The following is a 20737-nucleotide window of genomic DNA, read 5'->3' as shown; positions in this document are numbered from 1 at the left end:
AAGAGTTGTTCTAATACTTGCACCCAATGTTTCTCCTCATTTCTAATAACTAGCAAGTTCTCTTCATCAATGGTTTTCTTTTTTTTTTTATTCGAATTTCTAATTCTTTCCGCTTATGGTAATTTTCAACGTGTCTTTGACTTTTTTCATGCGCAGCTAAAATAGAAGCAGCATTTTTCCAGTTCCCTCAATCCAGAATCAGCAAGGTTAATCCGCCATTGATCAAATAATAAACAGTGGAAGCAAAATGCAGATTCCGTGGATTTTGAGTACAATAACCACAGACGCTGCATTGTCTCACCGTTAAATAGTCTTCGAGTATAATGAGTCATTGAAAATCTATTATTGTTATCTTTCGGAAAATCAAAATTATGAATCTGTTTGGGTCCATGTTCAACTAATAGTTGACCTAATTGATTGATATTGGAAAATTTTACATAACACCAAGTTGCTGGATCATTATAATTTAAATTTGTAAAATCAAATCCTTTTATGATTGGATCTGTAGATTTCTCCTTCGATGTTTTAATCCAATTTTTGGTATCTGTAGAATTCCCCAATTCATTAATCGAAACTATAGACGAATTATCCAACAAATAATTTTGAAGATTTTCTTCTTGCATGTGATTACGATCTTCTCGGCAAAAATATTTTAAAAATGCACCTTGTTTTTTCAATCTTTCTTCCTTTTCCGCTTTGTTTGCGATATTAAAAACCCGATTTCTTTTTATCCATTTTCAACATCCAGTAACTGAAATATTTATAAATAAAAATAAGCTTAATTATAAAAAACATGGACTTTAAACTATTCATTAATTCACAATTAAATTTTTATACATTTACTTAATGAAGCATTTATCAATTATATATAACTTATAACTATATAATTTATCTATCATACATTTATAATCTAATAATTCAACAATATTGTTTTTTCTATGAACATAATTGACAAATTTCTCAAATGCATCTGACTTAACGAATTGTGTAAATATTTTTAACGCGTTTAAGTACAGAAAATTAGCGTTCAGCATTACAAACAGGCAGTGTCCAGGGCCGCATTTATACTTTTGGAGGCCCAAGGCGCAACATCATTGAGGCCTCAAAAATAAGCACTTTTTTTTTAGTTTATTGAAAATAAAAGTCAACATTTCCATAATAACTAATTTTAATAACACAATACAACATTGGTATACATATATTTGCATTTTAAAAAACGTATAAAAATAAATCAGTTCAAATTTAAATTTTTAAAAAAATCAATAACTAAAAGTTTTTTTTTTCTGGCTTTGGTTTTAGCAAATATATCTAAAATGATATCATAATTAATCGAGTCTATTACATCTGAATCAATGCATAATAACGACAGGTCACTTGTTTTATTTTGGTGCAAGTTGCTTCTTAAATAATTTTTTAATCATTTCAACACTGAAAATGAGCATTCAGCACTTGCATTCGAAATAGGCATTGTCAAAAATATTTTTAAAATTGTTTCTACGTTCGGAAAAGTAGAGCTTAACTCATCGTTTATAAATTTGTACTTATTTTTAATTGAAGAATTTTCTTTCTTCATCATTATTAAAAATTGCTTAACTGCATCAGTAAATTTTTCTGGATGAACATCAGTCCCATAAGTTTGCAAAATTTTATTAATAGTAGTCTTGTCCTGATCTATATCTTTCTTCAAAAAAAAAAAAATGCCAAACATATCTAATCTGCCAAAATAGCTTTTTGTTCTTTCAATTTCCAAAATTACTTATCGCAAATGACATTAAAAGTGTTCACAGCACAATCTTCTTTCCCATGTAACATAATCTCATTGTAAGATTGTGAAACTTCGTCATTCATTTTTTTTTTTTTTTCGTTTTCTAACTCTTTTCTTTTCATTTTTAAATTTTAAAATGAAAAGAAAATAATATAATGATAATAAATTCGCTTCTTCATTTACAGCAGCAAAACTATTTCTTATATCTAAAATAAAACCAACTAAAGACTAACAAATTAGTAGCTAAAAACAAATTCATATCGCGATCTTGTAGAGATTTACTAGTAGCATCTATTTGTTGTAAACTTTTGTCCCGCACAACTGTTAAAATTGCTGTTTCTGGTTTCTCAAATTGTTCAGCCAATGATGAGCTCTCTAATTTAGAAATAACTTTTTCATGGGGAGAAATGGATAGTACAAGTAATGCGTCTTTAATTTCTTTATATCTATGTTTATATCAACTGGGGGATCCGCCCCCTTTACACCTACCCCCCTGAGTTCGAGCCTCAAAAAGGGGATCCTCCCCCTGGTGTCAACGGCACCCATTCCCCCAAGTTTCAGACTTGTTGGCCAGTTCTCCTTGATTTCTGATTACTCGACACCCAGGGTAGCCCCTGAGTTTCAAAACGTTTCAAATAACTTGACAAAAAAACGTTACAAAAAAAAGGCTTAGCATTTTATATTATAAAGTAGATATATTCAAAATCTTTCTGCGAAAGATTTCAATTATAGTGTTGATTTTGTTTGACAAGCTTCGTTGACAAGCATCATAGTTGCTACAAAAATTATGAATACCGAAAAATTATTAAAAGATATGGTAATAATTTAGTAAGGATAAAAGTTTTTTTTAAAAAAAAAAGAAAAGAAAAGAATTTAAATGCAATCCAATTAAGCTTGCTAATCAAGGTAAAAATAGGAACTTCATCAACTCTCAAGTTCAGATATTCTCACTAAAAATAAAAATTTTGAATTTGCGGTAATAAAAATTGTAGCAAAAATCATTATATTTATGGAATTACAACATTGATCTAAATATAAATATAAAACATTTCAGTTTGCAGTAACATGCATAGTATGCCTCTCTGGTTGACAGAATGGTTAATGTATCTGCTTTCCAACCACACACAACTTTAGGTGAAAGGTAAATTTTGTCGCCTAGGGGGGGGGGGCTGTGGTTTGTAGGTTTAATATTTTTTGGATTTTTTGGGGGGGGGGGAACTGAGAAAGTGTTAAGGATGTGATTTAGTTCAGTATTTAGGGCCATGTCGTTAGAACAGATTAGTTTAGCCCTGTTGTATAATGTTTTCACCACTCCATATTGTTGGTGAATGTATCTGCCTGTGTGGGTGGGTTTTCTATAAACTGAGAAAACCAAGGTTCCATCAAGCTGGCGGGTGACTAGTGTGTCTAGAAAAGGGAGGCTGTTGTTTTCCAGGGTGAACTTGATTCTGGAGTGTTGGTTGGTTGTTGGATGTGGTGTAATATATAATTTTGATGTCGATATTGACATCAAGTCCACTAAATTCTTGTGAAACAATAAGGAATACATCCAATAGGGAGTAGTTTCCAAACTGTGCCCTACTAGGTGGTGTACAAGACCTTTTCTGGATGAGGGTGCAAAGCCATGGTAAGTATTGTTTATTTTCTATCACAGTTCCACCATATATACTCAATATTTCCTTATTTCATTGTAATATAGCATTAAAACATTTCACATTTCGAAAAACAATGTGCTGAACAGCAAGCCCAGTTATCTCTTTAAATATTTTTATTGTGATTAATATACAGAGTTAAAAATTTTAAAGGTGTAATTTTTAAAATAAATATCTTTGTGCTATTTTAGTTTAAAGTATAATTGTGTACCCTTCAGAAACTGTAAGAACATCTTAGTTTTAGGAATGCATATTAAAAGTAAAAGAACGTTTACATTTTATTCACTTATGGCGATTCAGTTTTTTGATAAAGCAGATGATTAACAACAACAAAAGAAAAAGTGCAATAAGATAGTATTTTTGCAAGTGAAATTCATATGAGATGTCAAAAGACATACAAGAGTAGGTAGAATTAGGATTGAAGATATCAGATGCAAACTGAATTATTGAAGAAAGTAGAGGTTATTTGCAACAAACGCTTTCATACACTGAACAAATTTACTGATATCAACCACATACAAGAAGACTAATGCAAAAATGGGTTAAAACTTTTGACCTCAGACCAGATAAGACCTGTATATCTTGAAGTGAAGAAGATATTTATATCAGATTAATTTCCAGTGTCAGCATTTAAATTTCTGCTCAAATGAATTTTGTGTTTATTTTATTTGATTGATTACTGTTAGTCAAAGATCTGGAACTTTATTTCATGACATTGATGTTTAGGTGTGTATCTCTAGGTGATGTGATTATGAACAAATTTCCTTCTTTGGGAATTTTTTTAAAGATATTTTTTCTCCCTAAGCATCACAGTCAAGGCGTGGAGATCTGGAAATATTGGGATATAATCTGTTACAGTGGTTATGTAGTTCATTACCTTGGGAAAATAACTTAAAGGATCAGAAATATGTACAAGAACAGAAATGTAGGTAAGTTCATTCTCTATAAGTGAAGAAAATTTCATTTGTTTAATTTTTAAGTTGTCAGCATTTGCATGGTTCTGTGCACAATTAATCATCATCATCATCATCAAATTCCTGCCATGTACCCTCAAGGGGTGTACAGGATATGATTGTACTACATGAAAAATTTACATCATTACTAACTTCCTATCTACAATTTTCCTCCAAATCAATCTGTTACTTGTCAAGACTCCAATAATATCAGATCTTATATTTCTATCTTCTAAGGCGCACTTTTTATTGTATCAATCTACTTATATCTTTGTCTTCCTCTGGGTCGTTTTCCTGCCAACCTGGCAGAGAACACTTGTTTTGCTAATCTTTCCTTGCCCATTCTGTTTAAGCGACCATACCACCTGAGATTAGCTCTGCTAACGCATTCCTGGATGCTGACAATGTCAAGTTCTTTCCTAATATCCTCGTTTTTAATATGATATTGCCATTGATGCCATTTGTTCATGCCCCTAATCTTTCTCAGGACGCTCATATATCTGCAGTCTCTAGTCTTTGGCCAAGAGTTTTACTTCTGACCCAGCTCTCAGATCCATAAGTTAAAACTGGTTTAAACACTGTCTTGTATACAGCTAATTTAGTGTTCTGACTAATTTCCCTCTTATTCCATATGAATGTATTCATTTGACTTCCTATCATAGCAGCTTTGTTGATTCTGTTGTCTATTGAATTGTATATTCTGTTGTATATTTAATTTACCATCTTCACTAAAAATCATGCCTAAGTAGGTGAAATGTTTTACTTGTTCCACGGGTTCTCCGTTCACAACACAGTTGACATTTTCAACGATTCTGCCTATTTTCATTGTCTTTGTCTTTTTATTGCAGACCTTCATACCATATCTATTACAACAGTTATTCAATTTAGTCAGGGAATCCTGCAAACTTTAGCGGATTTATTTAGAACTATAACATCATCCGCATAAAGCAAAGAGCTGACATTAACATCTCCAATTTTGATATCATGTTTAGTACCACTTTCCTTCATAATGTGATTCATATAAATAATGAATAACAGAGGAATTAATGTACATCCTTGTCTCACACCAGATTTAACATTAAACCATCTTCCTGTACTTCAATTCTAACTGCTGGCTTACAACTAATAGGTATTGCTTGATGTAATGGCCCATTGGAACCATATAACTGTAACGTATTGAATACCTTTTCGCTTGGCACCTTGTCATATGCCTTTTCCAGATCGACAAAACTTAAATACAGATCTTTGTTATATTCCCATGCTTTCTTGACTATTTGTCGTAAAGTGAAGATCTGATCCTGACAGCCTCTATTTGGCCTGAATCCAGCTTGTTCTTCACCAAGCTTTTCTTCCACAATTCTTCTCAACCGTTTCTCAAGTATACTTGCATAAATCTTGCCAGGAAAACTCAGTAGGGAAATACCGTTTTAATTCTCACATTCAGTTTTATTTCCCTTTTTATATATGGGTACTATGAGAGCTCTACTCAAATCATCGGGAATTGGTCCCTCTGTCCAGACTTTCTGAACTATGCAGTGCATCCACTGTAAGACTTTTATACCACCATACTTCAGCATTTCTGATCGAATATCAACTACTCCTGCTGCCTTTCCACATTTCAAGCCTTTGATGGCTTTTTCTACTTCAAGTATGGATATATATTCCTGACTGTATGCCTGTTGAGTGTTTTTTACCACTGTGCTATCACTGCTTGTTTCATTTAGCAATTTTTCAAAGTAATTACTCCATACTTCAAGGATATGTTTTTCTCCTGTTTTCATGTCGCCTTTATCATCTCTGACTCCTTTTACAGCACTCTTTCCTCCATTTCTAAGCTTCTTCAACAGCCTCCAGAATACCTTACCACCTGGCAAATAAGTAGCACAAGCTGACTTATTTGCCAGGAACTTTTGATATGCTTTCTTCTTTTCTTTAACTACCTCTTTAACTTGCTGTGTCCACCATGGAGTTCTGATTTTTCTATCCTTGCACACCACATTCCTCTCTGGCTGAATATATCAGTGTTTTCTTCAAAGCTTGCCACCGAATCTCCAAGGTTTGGTTGCTGTTCTCAAACTCTTTCATTTTTTCTTCAATAATCTTTGTGTATTTTAGTCTACAGTTCACATCTGAGAGCTGTTCAACTTTTATTTGCTTTAAAACTTTCTTGCATGTTATTCTTTTCAATATGAAATTCAATTTTATCCTACTCAAGACTAAATAGTGATCACTTCTAATTTCAAATCCTCTGTACACTCTTAGGTCCTGCACCAGGGAGTAAACATCACTGTCAACAATAACATTGTTAATGAGAGTTTTCTTAATCCTTGCCTCTTCTCTCCATGAGCAGAAATCCAACAGGTATTTGCTATTATTATTATTAGCTTTGTTCTTTTCTCCAAATATTTTTGTGTGTCTCACAATCATTTCCTACTCTGCTATTTAGATCTCCAACAAGGACCAACATTTCCTTTTTCATTGTGTGTCAGTTGCTTTCTCTAAAGCATGAAAAAATTCTTCCACTTCTACCTTAGTAGAACCTTCTGTGGGGACCATAGGCACAAATAAATCTCATTGTCCAGTTCCCCATTCCCATATTTGCCCACATTACTCTACTTGAGACTGCCTGCCATTCAAGAAGATTCGCCTCGTATTTTGTGTTGAATACTATGGCTACTCCTTCTTTTCCTTGATTGTCATTGCCTGAATATAACATTTTGTATTTATTGCTCAGAAAGATCTCTCCAGTTTTTGTCTTTTTTGTTTCAGTCACCCCATTATGTCGATCTGGTACTTATCTAATTCCCCAGCTTGTCCATTTCTTTGCCATTCAGGCTTCTTATGTTGATAATAACATTCATTAACTGTGGTGATATTGAGTTGGTGTGTGTTTTCAGATTTGTTCCAGTAGCTGACTTGTCGCTGTTCCCCCTGGTTCCCTGGCAAAAACAACGGGGGCCCTTGTTTAACCGGGCGACACCCCAGCCTGCATGAAATTTTGTCATGTTTGTGGACAGTTAATGAAAATCATAAATATTAATTTAAAAACAGGAGTGCAAAATTATATTTGTTATGGTTGATAGCCTAATTTGAAAGATATTTTTTAGTTTCGTTACAAATACATAATATATTTAGTGAGCAAATATCAAAAATTTTAAACATATTAAAAAAATAATAAATCTATTATTATTATTATTTATTTTATTTTTTCAGATATATGTCAGACATTCCATCTTTGCTGAAAACCTGTTTTCCCAGTGGAAAATATCCTGGTATGTGATATATCCTGTTATGATTTGTTTCAAGTGGAAAATCTTTGTTCAGATATCTTTACAAAGAAAATTTTAAAAAAAAAAATTATTTCTTTGTATTTTGATAAATTTCTATATAATGCATAAATACATACATGGGGGTGCTTAAGGGTCAAAGCTGTATAATTGAGAGGAGACCTCCACATAGCCTTTAAAGCAATGCGGAGAACCGACCAGGGCTTCTTACCTGATGTCCAATCCTCACCTTCTCGTGGTGCACCCTGTTGGGTATCTACTTGGATACTGAACGAATGAGGATGGGCTGGCAATTTGGGATTTAGCTGACCAAATTGTATTCTTATTGGTTAAACCAAAATAAAAAATGATGGTACGACATGACAAAATTTCATGCCGGCTGGGACGTCGCCCGGTTAAACAAGGCCCCTGTTGTTTTCGCCAGGGAACCAGGGCGAACAGCGAAAAGTTAGCTACTGGAACAAATCTGAAAACAAACCCCAACTCAACATTACCAGAGTTAAAGATCGGTACTAACAACATAAGAAGTCTGAATGGCAAAGAAATGGAGCTAGCTGAGGAATTAGATAAGTACCAGATCGACATAATAGGGGTGACCGAAACAAAAAAGACCAAAACTGGTGAGATCTTTCTGAGCAATAAATACAAAATGTTATATTCAGGCAATGACAAATAAGGAAAATAAGGAGTAGCCATAGTATTCAACACAAAATACGAGGCTTATTTTCTTGAATGGCAGTCAGTCTCAAGTAGAGTAATGTGGGGCAAATATGAGAATGGGGAACTGGACAATGAGACTTATTTGTGCCTATGGTCCCACAGAAGGTTCTATTAAGGTAGAAGTGGAGGAATTTTTCGAGGCTTTAGAAAAAGCAACTGACACAATGAAAAATGAAAAGTTGGTCCTTGTTGGGGATCTAAATAGCAGAGTAGGAAATGATTGTGAGACATACAAAAATATTTTGGGAAAATTTGGAGAAAAGAGCAAAGCTAATAATAATGACAAATATCTGTTGGATTTCTGCTCGGGACATGGACTGGTTATTACTAACACCATGTTCCAACATAAAAATGTGCACAAATTCACATGGAGAGAAGATGCAAGGAATAAGAAAAGTCTCATTGACTATGTTATTGTTGATGGTGGTGTTTTCTGCCTGGTGCAGAACACCAGACTGTACAGAGGATTTGAAATTGGAAGTGATCACTATTTAGTCTTGAGCAGGATAAAATTGAATTTCATATTGAAAAGAATAACATGTAAGAAAGTTTTAAAGCGAATAAAAGTTGAGCAGCTCTCAGATGTGAACTGTAGACTAAAATACACAAAGATTATTAAATGAAAGAGTTTGAGAACAGGAATCAAACTTTGGAGATTCAGTGGCAAACTCTGAAGAAAACATTGATTGATTCTGCCAGAGAGGCATGTGGTGAGGTTGTCTGCAAGGATAAAAAAATCAGAACTCCCTGGTGGACACAGAAAGTTAAAGAGGCAGTGAAGGAAAAGAAGAAAGCATATCAAAAGTTCCCGGTAAATAAGTCAGCTTGTTTTCTTAGAGAATACAGAGACAAATGCAAGAATGATAAACACTGTGTAAAACTACCTAAACACAAGTGATGGGAGTATTTTGGCAAGAATATAGAAAATAAATATCAAGAAGGTGGCAAAATGTTCTGGAGGTTGTTGAAGAAGCTTCGGAATGGAGGAAAGAGTGCTGTAAAAGGAGTTAGAGATGTTAAGGTGACATGAAAACAGGAGAAAAAGATATCCTTGAAGTATGGAGTAATTACTTTGAAAAACTGCTAAATGAAACAAGCAGTGATGATAGCACAGTGGTAAAAAAACACTGACCAGGCATGCAGTCAGGAATACATATCCATACTTGAAGTAGAAAAAGCCATCAAAGGCTTGAAATGTGGAAAGGCAGCAGGAGTAGATGATATTCAACCAGAAATGCTGAAGTATGGTGGTATAAAAGTCTTACAGTGGCTGCACTGCATAGTTCAGAAAGCCTGGACAGAGGGATGAATTCCCGATGATTGGAGTAGAGCTCTCATAGCACTCATATATAAAAATGGAAATAAAACTGAATGTGAGAATTACGGAGGTAATTTCCCTACTGAGTGTTCCTGGCAAGATCTATGCAAGTATACTGAGAAACGATTGAGAAGAATTGTGGAAGAAAAGCTTGGTGAAGAACAAGCTGGATTCAGGCCAAATAGAGGCTGTCAGGATCAGATCTTCACTTTACGACAAATAGTCGAGAAAGCATGGGAATATAACAGAGATCTGTATTTAACTTTTGTAGATTTGGAAAAGGCATATGACAAGGTGGCAAGAGAGAAGCTATTCACGCTACAGTTATATGGTGTCAATGGGACGTTATATCAAGCAATACTTAGTCTTTATTTGAGTTGTAAGTCAGCAGTTAGAATTGAAGGAAGTACAGGAAGATAGTTTAATGTTAAATCTGGTGTGAGACAATGATGTACATTATCCCCTCTGTTATTCATTATCTATATGGATCACATTATGAAGGAAAGTGGTATTAAACATGATATCAAAATTGGAGATGTTAATGTCAGCTCTTTGCTTTATGTGGATGATGTTATACTTATCAATAAATCCGCTACAAGTCTGCAAGATTCTCTGACTAAATTAAATATCTGTTGTAATAGATATGGTATGAAGGTCAGCAATAAAAAGACAAAGACAATGAAAATAGGCAGAATCACTGAAAATGTCAACTGTGTTGTGAACGAAGAACCTGTGGAACAAATAAAACATTTCAGAAACTTAGGCACGATTTTTACTGAAGATGGTAAATTAAATATAGAAATAGACAACAGAATCAGCAAAGCTGGTATGGTGGGAAGTCAATTGAATAAATTCATATGGAATAAGAGAGAAATTGGTCGGAACACTAAATTAGCTGTATACAAGACAGTGTTCAAACCAGTTTTAACTTATGAATCTGAGAGCTGGGTCAGAAGTAAAACACTTGACCAAAGACTAGAGACCGCAGATATGAGAGTCCTGAGAAAGATTATAGGCGTGAACACACATCATCAATGGCAATATCATATTAAAAATGAGGATATTAGAAAGAACTTGATATTGTCAACATCCATGAATGCATTAGCAGAGCTAATCTCAGGTGGTATGGTCACTTAAACAGATTGGGTGAAGAAAGATTAGCAAAACAAGTGTTCTCTGCCAGGTTGGCAACAAAACGACCCAGAGGAAGACCGAGATATAAGTGGATTGATACGGTACAAAGTGCCTTAGATGATAGAAATATAAGATCTAATAATGTTGGAATCTTGATAAATAACAGACTGATTTGGAGGAAAATTGTTGATGGGTAGTTAGTAATGATGTAATTTTTTTCATGTAGTACTATCATATCCTGTACACTCCTTGAGGGTAAATGGCAAGAATTTGATGATGATGATCCACCAAAATTTGTGTTAGTATTAATGCTGAAATGCCTATTATTTTATCACTAATGTTATCTTTTTGGGCAGCATTTAAAATGTGATCACAAATTAGATCAGAAGTTTCTCCAGGAAGGCTAGAAAATTCTAATATTTCTGTTGAAATCCCTTTATCAACAGTGAAATACCTCACATTGATGGGTACAATCTTAAGATCAATATGATTAGATCCATCTATGGATATGCAACAATATTTTACATTCCTCAGATCTTCCAATATTTCACTTTTTACATGTAGTGATAAGACATTGGTAATAATAGCCTTACACTTCGTTTGTGCATGTGAAAATTTCTTATTCGAGAATTTTTTTAAAATAGAGGACGTACAATCCATAGATTGGAAACTGTGATTGTGTTTAACTGCATGAAAAACAAATGTAGCCGTCTTGTGCAACCAACTCCATTTCTTGGCTACCTAACTTTTGATACCCAAAAAATGATATCAATGATTGACTTGAACTTTTTGCAGACACAGCAGACTTGTGCTTTTTTGTATTGACATGGTCAGTTATATCTGCCTTACCTACGTGGTCAATGTTAAATTCTTCATGGCACACTCTCCATTTCACTCTTGAGCTATCATCACAATCACTGCTTTTTGTTATGAAAATGAAAGGAAAAAGATCCTTCAATTTTTCATTGAAATTACACTTTCTTTTGGGCATTTTTTAACAAACGTTATGACTTTATTAATTTAAAAAATACAATATTCACAATTAATACGAGAATGCAAGAATACGAAATGAACAGTTCAAAACTAGGTTATTACACATACCCTGTAGCGATATAAAAACAATTTAGCGCCTGATGCATGAAGCTTCGTTTGCATAGCATAGGATATCCGATGGTCCAAAATGTTTCTCATTGGTTGAAAGAAAATGGACTATCGTGGCGTGTTAATGTCAACCAATGAGAAACATTTCGGACCGTTGGATATCGTACACTATGCGAACTAAGCTTGAAACAAAAGATTGCTAAAAATTTACTGCCGACCAGACGAATGAAATAGATGCTGTGGTTGCGATTAGTTAAACATGCAGTTGGGCGACTGTCTCCCTCATTCTGACATTCTTTTCTCCGGCTGAATGAATTGTATAGAACTAAATCGTTTTCCAAAAATTCTAACATTCTGGTAATTCACCGAACTACAAAATAAATGTCTCTGCTTTTTGTTTTGTGAACATACATTTTTAAAAGCACCCAAAAATATTACAACTTGTGCTTATTCTTATTAGAAATGTTAATATTTTTATATTCTAAAAAATCTGGGACATTTAGCATCCCAAACTAAACATATCGGGATGCTGTTACAGAAGTTAAAACCGGGACGTATGGGATCCCTAATCCTGCAAGATAGGTAATTGAATCTAGTATATAAGCAGCGATGAGATGTATATATATCCCCCTCCCTCTTTCCAAAAAAATGAAATAAAATAAAAATACACACAGTTTCAGTATATATTTCTTTCTCTACCAGCATGCTGTATGAGCTGTATAACTTAATTGTGTGGTTTACTTAATTTTTAAATTGGAGAGGGATTAAAGTTGGGTAGCCATGTAGAACATGAGTACAGTAGTCCTCTCAAATTCTTCATGTAGTGATAGCAAACTATTGAAAAGTCCCAACCAAAGCCCATAGTAGTGTAAAATAACCTTTATCATGCTTTGGATACAGGTTGATCCACAAGCATAAAGTATTGAAGGAAGGAGGAAATTGTTTTGTTACAGTAGGATACATTGTGGCCTAAGATTGCTGGCATTAGTGAAACTGTGCTATTAGGGTCAGATGTAAATGTTGAGAGAGTATAAAGAGTACAGTGTTTTTAGGAGGGACAGAACTGATGGGAGAAAGGTAATACTAATATCTGATGATTTGAGTTAGGGTAGAAATGCATGAAAGAAATAATAGTAATAATGTACATGTAATAATGAGTTAGAGGCTATTTGGTGTAAAGTGGAGGCTAATGGGATGGAATGTATGGTGGGGATGTTACTGTATTCTTGGTGGTCCAGTTGCTTGGGATGGTGAAAAGCAGCACCAAATTACCATGATGAGTAATTATGACGACTTAAATTATCCAAACATTGATTGGCAGAAGAGAAAACTCATAAGAATGAAGAATTTATTGAGCTGTTGTGAGAGAACTTTCTCAAGCAGCATGTGAAAGAAGGAACTCAAGATCAAAGAGTGTTAGATTTTATCATAGCATCAGAAGAGAATCTCAGTTAAAAATGCAACTATTTTGCTACCAGTTGGTGACAGTGGGCATGCCATACTGACCTGAGAAGTAGCTAAATATATGATGTTCCAATTATGATGGTTGCACTGAACTACCGAGCTGGAAATTATGATAAGCTCAGGAGAATACTATCTTTGGTCCCAGGAATCTTTTGAAAAAAAAAACTTAAGCAGTATTTGACTGTGCTTATACAGTCCAAAGAACAAATAAGGTGGCAGTGAAATGGATGTGCAGCCTTATTAAGCAAGAGATCCATAAGAAGATAATGCAGAATAAATATAATGAGAATAAAAGTGAGAAGAGTTCCGAAATATATATTGCAGGAAAGTTAAAATTATTGCATGCAAAGGTAAATCAGAATATGAAAAGAAATTGACTGTGACAGACTAAAGACAATGCAAATGAATTTTTGTCATTATGATGCAGGCAAAAGAATGTTCAGCTGAATTGGATAGGCCATTGAGATGTATAACTTGAGTCTAAGCTGAGGAAAGATACCACAAGAATGGAATGAATGAATGTATGATAATTGTGTACAAGGGTGTTGCAAAAACTGATGTCTTAACTATCACCCTATGATTATTTCTGTAATGGTGAAGATTTTAGAGAAGTTAGTTGGAACTTGTATATACAGAAATGGGTGAACAATCTGGAACATTCTGGATTTACTAAAGGGAGGTCATGTCTCTGCAATTTGCTCAGATTGGCTAAGTTGGATAAAAGAAATGGATCAACTGTGATACTGTTGGACTTTGTAAGACATTTGATAGGATACCATATGAAAGATTGTTGCATAAACTGGAGAATATGGAATTGGAATATAAACTTTTTGGCTTGGATAAGTGAATGGCTGATGGACAGATAACAGAAGTGGGCTACGAGGAATGTAAATATGCCAGATTTAAGGTGACCAGTGGTGTGCCCAGGGTCAGTCCTTGAACCATTGTTGTTTGATTTATACATTAATGATATTGGAGATGGGCTGACAGGGAATCTTTAGTTGTTTGGTGATGATGCAAAGATTGGCATGGCAATCAGAGATGCCACTGATATACATTTATAGGGTGTAATAAATTTAGTTTAATCCTTTATCCAAGTGTGAGCAAACAAAATTTGCACCTGAAAGTATCTTCAGGACTGGAGTAAGGTGGTACAACACCGGGCAACTCGTTGCAAAGGTGGAGCAAGCTAACATCACTCCTACTCAGTATCTCCCATAATGCAAAACACATCTCCTTGCAGATATGTATAATGTTATGCATTAAGGGAAGGGCCACTACCCAGACTAGTTTCGACCGTTATTGAGGTCTCTTCAGTGGTAGCCAGGCCCAAGTGGAGATACCTAGCAAGGTCATCTCTACCTATAAGCGTTGCCAAACGGTGTACCACCTTTTTATTAAATTACTCTGGATTTAGAGAAAGATGTTGAAAGTTTATTTTTCACTTGGTTAGACTATAATAAATTTATCCAAGTGTGAGCAAACAAAGTTTGTGCCTGAAAGTATCTTCAGGACTTGGGTAAGGTGGTACAACACTGGTAGAGTAGATTGCTAATGCTTCTGCCTGGTATCTCCACTTGGGCCTGGCTCCCACTGAAGAGACCTCAATAAAGGTCGAAACTAGTCTGGGTAGTGGCCTGTCCCTTAATGCACAACATTATACATATCTGCAAGGATATGTGTTTTGCATTATGGGAGATACTGAGATAGGAGTGATGTTAGCTTGCTCCACCTTTGTAACGAGTTGCCCAGCGTTGTACCACCTTACCCTAGTCCTGAAGATACTTTCAGGTGCAAACTTTGTTTGCTCACACTTGGATAAAGGATTAAACTAAATTTATTATAGTCTAACCAAGTGAAAAATAAACTTTCAACATTTTTAGGGTGATTTGAATAACCTGGAAGTGTGGGCAAATGATAATGGCTGTCAATTAAATGTTTTAGTAAGATAAAATTTTCAATGGTATATTATAATGGTAAGATTATGTTTGGAGAAATTAACGAAACTAGAGATCTTGGAATTGTGGTAGTTAGGAAAACTACCATAATTCCATATCAAAAATTGAAAATGCAACCCAGAGGATAATTGAGATCTTGAAATGAATATTGTCATGTAAGGACAAGGAGGTCATTTTGTCCCTTTGGAGGGGATTAAAAAAAACTGGGGAATGGGTGCAAAGAAGAATTACAAAGATTATATCAGGATTATGGAATGTAGATTTTAAGAACAGATTGAGAGTGTGGACTGCAGACACTAGTAAATAGGAAAAAGAGAGGTGATAAGGCGGAAGTCTATAAACTTCTGACTGCAATATAGGATATTGTCTGATGAAATTTTTTGTTATGTGGAAGATGGAAAGAGAACAGGGCTTCCAGGGAAGTTTATGCAAGGTTAAAATAAGGGTAAGAACTAGATTTTTCTCTTATAGATTAGTGAGTGAGTGATTAGAAAACAGTTCCTGTTGAAGTGGTGTGTAAATGAGTTTAAGAGGAAATATGACATCAGGCAGTAATAATAATCATAAATGGAGAAATGAAATTTATAAAGAAAACAGAAGCAATTTTTCTATGTATTGAAAAGCTTCACTCAAGCCCCTTGAGAGTGAAGGAATGAACATGAGTTTCAGCTGTTTAAAAAAAAAAAAGTTTCTTCTCTCTTTAACATTTCAAGGTCTTCATTTCTGAGCTCTCCATTGTATGTTTGAAGTAAATCAGTGACATCAGTTATAGAAACCTCAAGCTGAATTTGGTTAGCAACATTAACAGCTACTTCTGTTTAATTTCATATAATCTCTGCTGGTTCTTGAAATCCTAAATTATCAATAATAAATGGAAGACATAATACTGTATCAATAAACTGAACGCAAGTAGCACTGTATTGCATAGCTATGCACATAGTTTGAAAAGCAGTGTTTATGAATGTTTAGCATCTGTGTATTTCAGTTAATTTTCATGTCTTTGATTTTGTTGATTACTGAAAAAAAACTCATAAATGTGGAGCTTCATGTATTTCTGTATGTCTGATATTCCATATGTGCTATGAAATTCACTACCTACATAGTCACTCAGCTTGTCTCCTTCCTTGAAACAAGATGACAAAATGAATGAATTCATCATTCATTTTGTCATTTTGTTTTTAAACATAAACATATAATAATACCAACAAATTAGATAATCATTATACATAAATTTTAATTATCCTATCCTCTAGCTATAATAACTGTCTGTTAAAAAAAAACGTTTAATTTTCTTGACCAAAAGCTCTGGAAAGACTTTTATTGGAATTATATTGATCAAGTGCATATAATAAACAACTAAGTTATACCGACTAGTTTCACCAACTAAGTCTGTTGGCATCTTCAGGGTACATAACTGATGTACAGCACTAAAAAGTAAAAAACTGTTACAAACTATAATCAACCGATTAAAAAAAGTGAGGTGATTTAATAGTTTGGCTTTTTTACATTTAAGGAATTCAAAACAGCATACCTTTCTTTTGGTTTCTCCATGGCTTCTATTCATGTTAAAAAAAATATTAAATCACCTCACTTTTTTAATTGGTTGATTATAGTTTGTAACAGTTTTTTCTTTTTAGTGCCGTACATCAGTTATGTACCCTGAAGATGCCAACAGACTTGGTTGGTGAAACTAGTTGGTATAACTTAGTTGTTTATTATATGCACTTGATCAATATAATCCCAATAAAAGTCTTTCCATAACTGTCTGTTGTTTGTCCTTCTATAACCATTGGTGAAAGTCATTCCATATATTTTCTACTCATATAATAAAATATGAAATTTTTATTCTCTTCCTTATGTGCTTATGGGTCAAAGCTGGATAACTGGGAGGAGACCTCCACATATAGCCTTTTAAGGAATGTGGAGAACTGATCATGGCTTCTAGTCTAATGTCCAGTTCTCACCTTCTAATGGTGCACTCTGTTAGGTATCTGCCTGGATACTGAATGAATACTTAATATGAATAGGGTTGATTTTCTTGATGTCCATTTAATCTTGATAAGGATGGTGGTACTATCTTTGTATTATGCCTCTATAGTAGAACCTTCTTCAGCCATTTGCAGCAAACTCCTGTTATTATTTTATATGTGCCTTAAACTAACTTAGAAACTTCAATTAGCTAATTTTCATTATCATGATTCAAATCTGCTGCATACTTAATCTAAATAGGGTTGATTTTCTTGATGTCCATTTAATCTTGATAAGTAAAAGCTGGGAGCCATAATCCAAAATCGGCTGCCTGATTAGACTAGTATAACATTTGCAACTTCCTTTTTCTTACAAGTGAAACTTCTTCTCATTAGGAATACAAATTTTCATTTATAAAAATCATATAAAAATTCTTTCAGCACAGTGTTTCAAAAATCATTCATTTATTGCATGTATTATCAGCAGTCATCTTGCTTCCATTCATTATGTTGATTGAGAGGTTTAAAGACCTCAAAATCAACAGCTCAAAACTGGCAAAATTCAATTTTGGACATCCATTGCACTGAGGAAAAACCTCATGGGTGGTGAGAGGTTATGAGGGTGTGCTGAAAAGATACACTTGTTACAATGCTCTGCATCATTTGCAGTCCTCTGAGAAAAAGTCTTTCCCTTGTTGCAGTTATGACTTCATTATCTATAATAAATTCCTTTCAAGTGTTTCTTTAATTTGGGGAATAGGAAATAGTTGGATGAGGCCAGGTCTGGCAAATAGGGTGGGTAAGGCAGATACTGAAAGCTCAAGTTGTTGATTGTCTGTTGGATTTTATGAGCAATGTGAATAAGTGTGTTGTCTTGCAGACGCAACACACCTCTGTTCAGTTTCCTGCAGCATTTTTCCTTCGGAACTGTTGAAGAAACTGCTGCCTTTTGAGGTACTTGTTAAGGATTACACCATTTGTATCTCAAAAGACTATGGCAAGAACCCTTCCTACTGACTTTTGGTTTCAGAACTTCTTTGGCCATGGAGAACCTTTGTGTCTCCATTCCATTGACTGTTGTTTGGTTTCTGATTCATAGTGATGAAGCCATGTTTCATCAACAGTCATGATACAAGCCAAAAAATTTGCACCTGATTTCTGAAAATGACCCCAAATCCCTTAAGTGACAGCACATGTTTTCTCTTTAGGTCAGCATTCAAACATTTGGAGACTCACTTTGCTGAGAGCTTCTACATGTCCAGATGTTGGTGAATAATGACCCAAACGCTTTCCCTGGATATTCCCAGAGTCTTTGTAATGTTTTTGGCTGGTATTAGTTTATCATCAAGGATCATGGCATGCACTGCATCAATGTTTTCAGGTGTGATCGCTGTGGAAGGTCTTCCTGATCTTTGTTGTCTCAGAATGTGCAGTTTTAAACTTAGCCACCCATCTGTCAACTGTTGGATATACTGGGCACAGTCCCCCGAAGTCTGACAAAGTTTGGTGAATCTCAGTTGTGGACTTTTCTTGCAGCACAAACAACTTGATGACTGCCCGTACCTTTGTGTCTTCGAATTTCACAAAACCTCTGACATGTCTTCTTATATATCCTAAAAGAAAAAGAACAAATTATTACAATTTGATGAAACAGGAGGGTTAAAGGGTTTTAAGAGATTGTTCTTTCTTGTGGTTATGTCAGTTGCTTTAATACCATTTTTGTTGTAAGTGTTTATCAGATCTTTTCAGCCCCTGCTTCCCCATCATATATAAGTAAGAAATTCGTAGCAGTAAGGCATGCCTTTTTTAGGTGTCTGCTAAACAAGGGTGATATACACACCATGGCGAAATCATTTTCCATCTAAAATTATTCGTAAACATTCATAATGCCACAGTGAAATTTGAACCCATGACTTGCAACAAAGAAGTTTTACTTATTCATTCATATAAGGCCAGCAGTATACTGAAATATTAAATTCAGTTTCCCATGTCTGAGCCAGGTATCCGAACCAGTTGACCATATGGGAAAATCAGGTAATTAGAATATAGTGGTCCACTGATGCACCTGAATGACTGGCAGTATTATTTAGTAACTGTCAGTTGCCATTCATTTGTAGATGAATAAAATACTGAATATTTATAGTAGTTATTTAAAATAAAAAAAAAATTATTACAGATAAAAATAAATAATTTTATGATAAAGCTATTAATACACTATTGTTAAAAACCACTTTCTGGTTGTGTCAAATATGTATTCATGATCTTATCAAGGTATCTTTAATTGTTTGTAACACTGACTTATTATATTGATATTTATCTAAATGTTTCTGTTTAAATGTATGTTTGCATTTATGGTTGAATGCTTATAGAAAAACTTTATTTTTCCAGAGGGTATTTCTGAATATTTAGCTTATGTTAGTAAACTAAAATATGATGTGAAACCTGATTATGACTTATGCCGTGATATATTCAGAACTGCCATCAAGCGGTCTCATCATAAAGTGGATGGAATATTAGAATTTAATGATAAAGAAAATTCATCTCCTCAAAAAATATTTCCACAAGTAAGTAGACATCATTCATCGAAAATACTAAATGTTTTCTAAATCTAAATACATATACTTAGAGGATAATAATGAAATATGGTTAGCATTTACAAGATTAATAAATATCAAAATGTGTAATGATTTTTATTGTTTCTTATAAAAATTTTCATTTTTAGTGCAGAAAAAGATAGTTGATAAAGTAAAATGGCATTTCTTAAAGGTGTAGTTGACTCTTACTGTAGAGAACCCATAGGAAAGAGTAGTTTTGTTATAGTGAATTTTCTTTTAGCGAAGCATTAATACTGTAGAACTTTGACTGGTTCACGGTGAACTCATTTACTGTTATAGAAAGGAATAAGTTCATATTCCACCTATTCAATATAATGTTTGCTATACTGAGAGCAGAATTACATTGCCTTTTATATGCTTATCAAAGCCACAGATAATGACTGATACCATTTATAACTGAACTATTTTAAAGCATTTATAAGCAAGTTCGTTAAGATCAGTTCCTTATATGTACCATCAAGAGATGTACAGGATAACTTGATAATGCTATATAATTAAGTGTACGTTATTATTAGTTTCCTCTCAACAATTTTCTTCGAGATTAATATACAGCAATCCCTCGATTAATGCATCTCCCATTAGTGCAGAGATGCATTAATTTGATTGGTGCACCCATATACATCTTAAAAATAAATGTTACAGATTTTATAAATTTTCTATCTATACATTTTTTATGGCTTACTATTTTAAGAAATCACTCACCAGGATGAAATAATTTACTTACCAATTTTACAAATTGTGTATATTCCCATTAGCTCTCTAATCAACTTATTTTTACAAAACTTTCATAGTTTCTAAATTCA

At 34.0% G+C, this 20737-nt stretch overlaps 1 protein-coding gene across 5 annotated transcripts in view; it reads left to right on the top strand.

Annotated features, from left to right (window-relative positions):
• Positions 1-20737, top strand: part of LOC150097594 (serine/threonine-protein kinase VRK1-like) — a 130896-nt gene that overhangs the window by 97834 nt on the left and 12325 nt on the right. For all 5 annotated transcript variants that reach the window (XM_090407044.1, XM_090407041.1, XM_090407045.1 and 2 more), the window contains 3 exons: positions 4223-4346; positions 7584-7642; positions 19708-19883. In XM_090407044.1, coding sequence (XP_090263170.1) covers positions 4223-4346; positions 7584-7642; positions 19708-19883 — 359 coding nt within the window. The remainder of the gene's footprint in view (positions 1-4222; positions 4347-7583; positions 7643-19707; positions 19884-20737) is intronic.

This window comes from Typopeltis vanoorti, chromosome 17, assembly GCF_054136105.1.
Source record: "Typopeltis vanoorti isolate ZY-2024b chromosome 17, IOZ_Tvanoo_1.0, whole genome shotgun sequence".
Taxonomy (NCBI): domain Eukaryota; kingdom Metazoa; phylum Arthropoda; class Arachnida; order Uropygi; family Thelyphonidae; genus Typopeltis; species Typopeltis vanoorti.
This window is presented reverse-complemented; position numbering and strand designations above follow the sequence as displayed.